This window comes from Miscanthus floridulus, chromosome 8, assembly GCF_019320115.1.
Source record: "Miscanthus floridulus cultivar M001 chromosome 8, ASM1932011v1, whole genome shotgun sequence".
In the NCBI taxonomy this organism is placed as follows: Eukaryota; Viridiplantae; Streptophyta; class Magnoliopsida; order Poales; family Poaceae; genus Miscanthus; species Miscanthus floridulus.
The window spans coordinates 81,135,202-81,137,922 of NC_089587.1; the positions used below are offsets into that span (position 1 = coordinate 81,135,202).

General features: G+C 56.0%; 1 protein-coding gene across 1 annotated transcript; it reads left to right on the forward strand.

Moving 5' to 3' along the window:
- Nucleotides 1-512: 512 nt before the first annotated feature.
- On the forward strand, nt 513-1,605 carry LOC136472746 (uncharacterized). Its single transcript, XM_066470460.1, has one exon. The coding sequence runs from the start codon at nt 615-617 to the stop codon at nt 1,305-1,307; it is 693 nt and encodes a 230-aa protein (XP_066326557.1). The 5' UTR covers nt 513-614; the 3' UTR covers nt 1,308-1,605.
- The last annotated feature ends 1,116 nt before the right edge of the window (nt 1,606-2,721 follow it).

Consider the following 2,721-nt stretch of genomic DNA (forward strand, 5'->3'; position numbering starts at 1 on the left):
ACTTATTAAGTTAGGTGATTGAAAACCAGTGACTTATAAGTCATGCCTGTTTAGTTGTAGATGACTTATAAGCTCATTAAAGGTATGGGCCCCATGCGAAAAAGAGTGACTTATAAGTTTTAAGCAGGGGTGAACCAACTTAAAACTTATAAGCAGGGGTGACTTATAAGTTAGTGGTGTTTGACAAAATAAATCATTTTTTTACTTTTTAACTTATAAATAGGTGATTTATTTAGAACCAATCAGGGCCTGGGAAAGTTAAAAAAAAAAAGCCATGGTGTGGTCCACGTGAGAGGTACTTACGTACTTTGAGGGGAGACAGTGGATTAGTGGACACGCTGTCGCTGTCCGGTGTCCACGTCCGGGAAATTTGGGCTTCGAGACTCTTCCAGAGCTCCAATCGAAGCTTCTCCACACTTGGCGCTCCTACCCACTTGTCCACTCAGCTCCCCCACACCGGAGCTCATATATATCTCCCGCCATCCATTGCACGCCCACCACAGCGATCTGGAGCACGCCAGAAACCACGAGAAGCGAAGCAATCGGAGAGCAGAGGAGGAGTGCTGCGAACGGCGACAGACCCAGGCAGCTGTGCGAGTGTGACGGCGGCGGCGATGGTGGTGCTCACGGAGGAGTTCCACGGCTTGTCGCTGAAGCGGAAGGGCGCCCTCGAGCCGGACCTCTTCGACGACGCCGGCGACCGGTCATCCGTGTTCTCGCTCTCCTGCCGCGCCACCAAGATGCGGCGCCTCGCGTGTCCCGACGGCCCTCGTGACGGTGACATGGGCGGCGCCGTGACGACGGCGTGGGAGGAGGACGTTGCGATGGGCGACGCGGCGGCGGCGCCGTCTCCTTCGCCTGGCGCCTTTGGCGAAGACGACGAGAGGGCGGTGGTGGTGTACGGTGACGGAGACGGCAGCAGCAGGCGGATCGACGCCCCGCGCCTCCGCGCGGACTGGATCCGCGCCATGCTCCGGGAGGCGGACAGCAGGACGGTGCGAGAGCTGCTCACCGGCGCCGCGCTGGAACGGGGCTCCGAGTCCGACCTCGCCCTGGCCGTCGTGCCGTGGGTGGCGCCGACGCCGGAGGAGGAGGTCGCCACTGAGGAAGCGTCGGATGGCGAGGACGGCGCGGCTGCGATGGATGTCGAGGGGCAGGAAGGCCGCTCCTGGACATGGACCGGCCAGGGCCAGGCCACCCAGGCGTACGGCACCGCCGCTGGCGAGGGGCTGGTGTACCCGTGGCCGCAGCACTGCTGGACGGCGCCGGCGGTGGCGCAGGCGAGCCCGGTGATGTGGTCGTGGTGAGCGGCGTGTGGTGTGTGTTGCCGTAGCGGCAGTAGACACGAGTTCGAGTTGTAGAGCAGACACGTGTCGAGTGATTCCAGCCGGGAATGGGACCGGGCGCCATCGCCGATGGCATGGGAAGCCTTCTCGCCATGGCCGGTTGTAGTATGTGATGATTCAGGGGGTGGATGGTCTTTCCATGGGTGACGCTCGGTGTAGAAAGTGACTCACAAGTAAATATGTGTAGTTTTATCGTATGTTGTGATTGGAGGTGGTCTAGCACTCAATAACACAGGGTTTGTACTGGTTCAGACAACGTGCATTACGTCCAATTTGAGTCGATCGGTGACTTTATTCTTAAGTCCAGGTACTCGAAGTTTGCAGCGGGGTTACAAACAAGGAGAAAGATGGGCCGAGAGCGACATGAGCTTCTCTATGAGCTAAGTGTTCAAACGTGCGCTTAAGGTCCAAACCTGACGGTTTAGTGATTGTGAGCTAGTGCACTTGATCGATCTGGATTAACTTGTAAGAACTTGAATCAACCTTCTTTTTCTTTGGAAGAGAGCACACCCCCTTTTATAGACGAAGAGAAATGCCTTATAAGTGAGAGGGAGAGAGTTCGTATGCTTCTAAGTCTTGTTGCCCACGCCGGCGGGTACAGGAGGATGGTAGGCGCCCACAATACTGTTGGATACCGGTTGTATGTGGAAGGTTACGTTGTCTTGTTTTGGGTATAGTAGATATCGGCACCTGCATATACTGTTGATGCCCAGAGGCATGTGAGGAGTTTCACCGTGTTCACTCGGTACGGTAAATTCCGGTGTCCACAACACTATCGATGCCTAGAGGCATGTGTGGGCCTTACCGTATGGAAGTTAACGGCGCCCACAATACTGTAGAGGAAAATATCGGCGCTACAATACTGTTTGTGTTAGGGCGGTTGCAGAGTACTATTCCTACAGGTGACAGGATACGGTCCCTGGTATCATGGTTTGACTTGAGCGTTTGCCTTGCTTTCTCTGTTCGTTCCCTAGTCCTTTTCGGGCGGGCGTCCCAGATCGATTGGTCCCAGTCGGCTCTTGTTGCACTAGTCGAAGAAGAGCAGTGAGCAGGTCTTTGTATACCCCGGTCGAAGACGTGGGGTCAGAGTCGAAGGTAGTGTTTTGTCAGGCCTTCCGGTCGGAGAGACTGTCCGAAGATGGCTGGAGACCGAAGTGAGCGCTCCGACTGGAGAGGTGGGCAAGAGTCGACAAGCGGGCGCAGTTCCTCCTCGGCCAGACTTTTTGGTCGGTGACTGGACCACCCTTCTGGCCTGTTGTTTTAGACTCTTGGGCTAGTCCATGAGTTGCGCGTTGTCTGCTTGGGCCGAGCCTTTGTGGGGAAGTTGGTCTACGAGAGACCCCCGATTTATGAACCCAACAGGAGCCCCCGAGCC

Bases quoted from the DNA above. Each gene is read 5' to 3' on its own strand.
- LOC136472746 (XM_066470460.1), top strand. From the start codon at position 615: ATGGTGGTGCTCACGGAGGAGTTCCACGGCTTGTCGCTGAAGCGGAAG.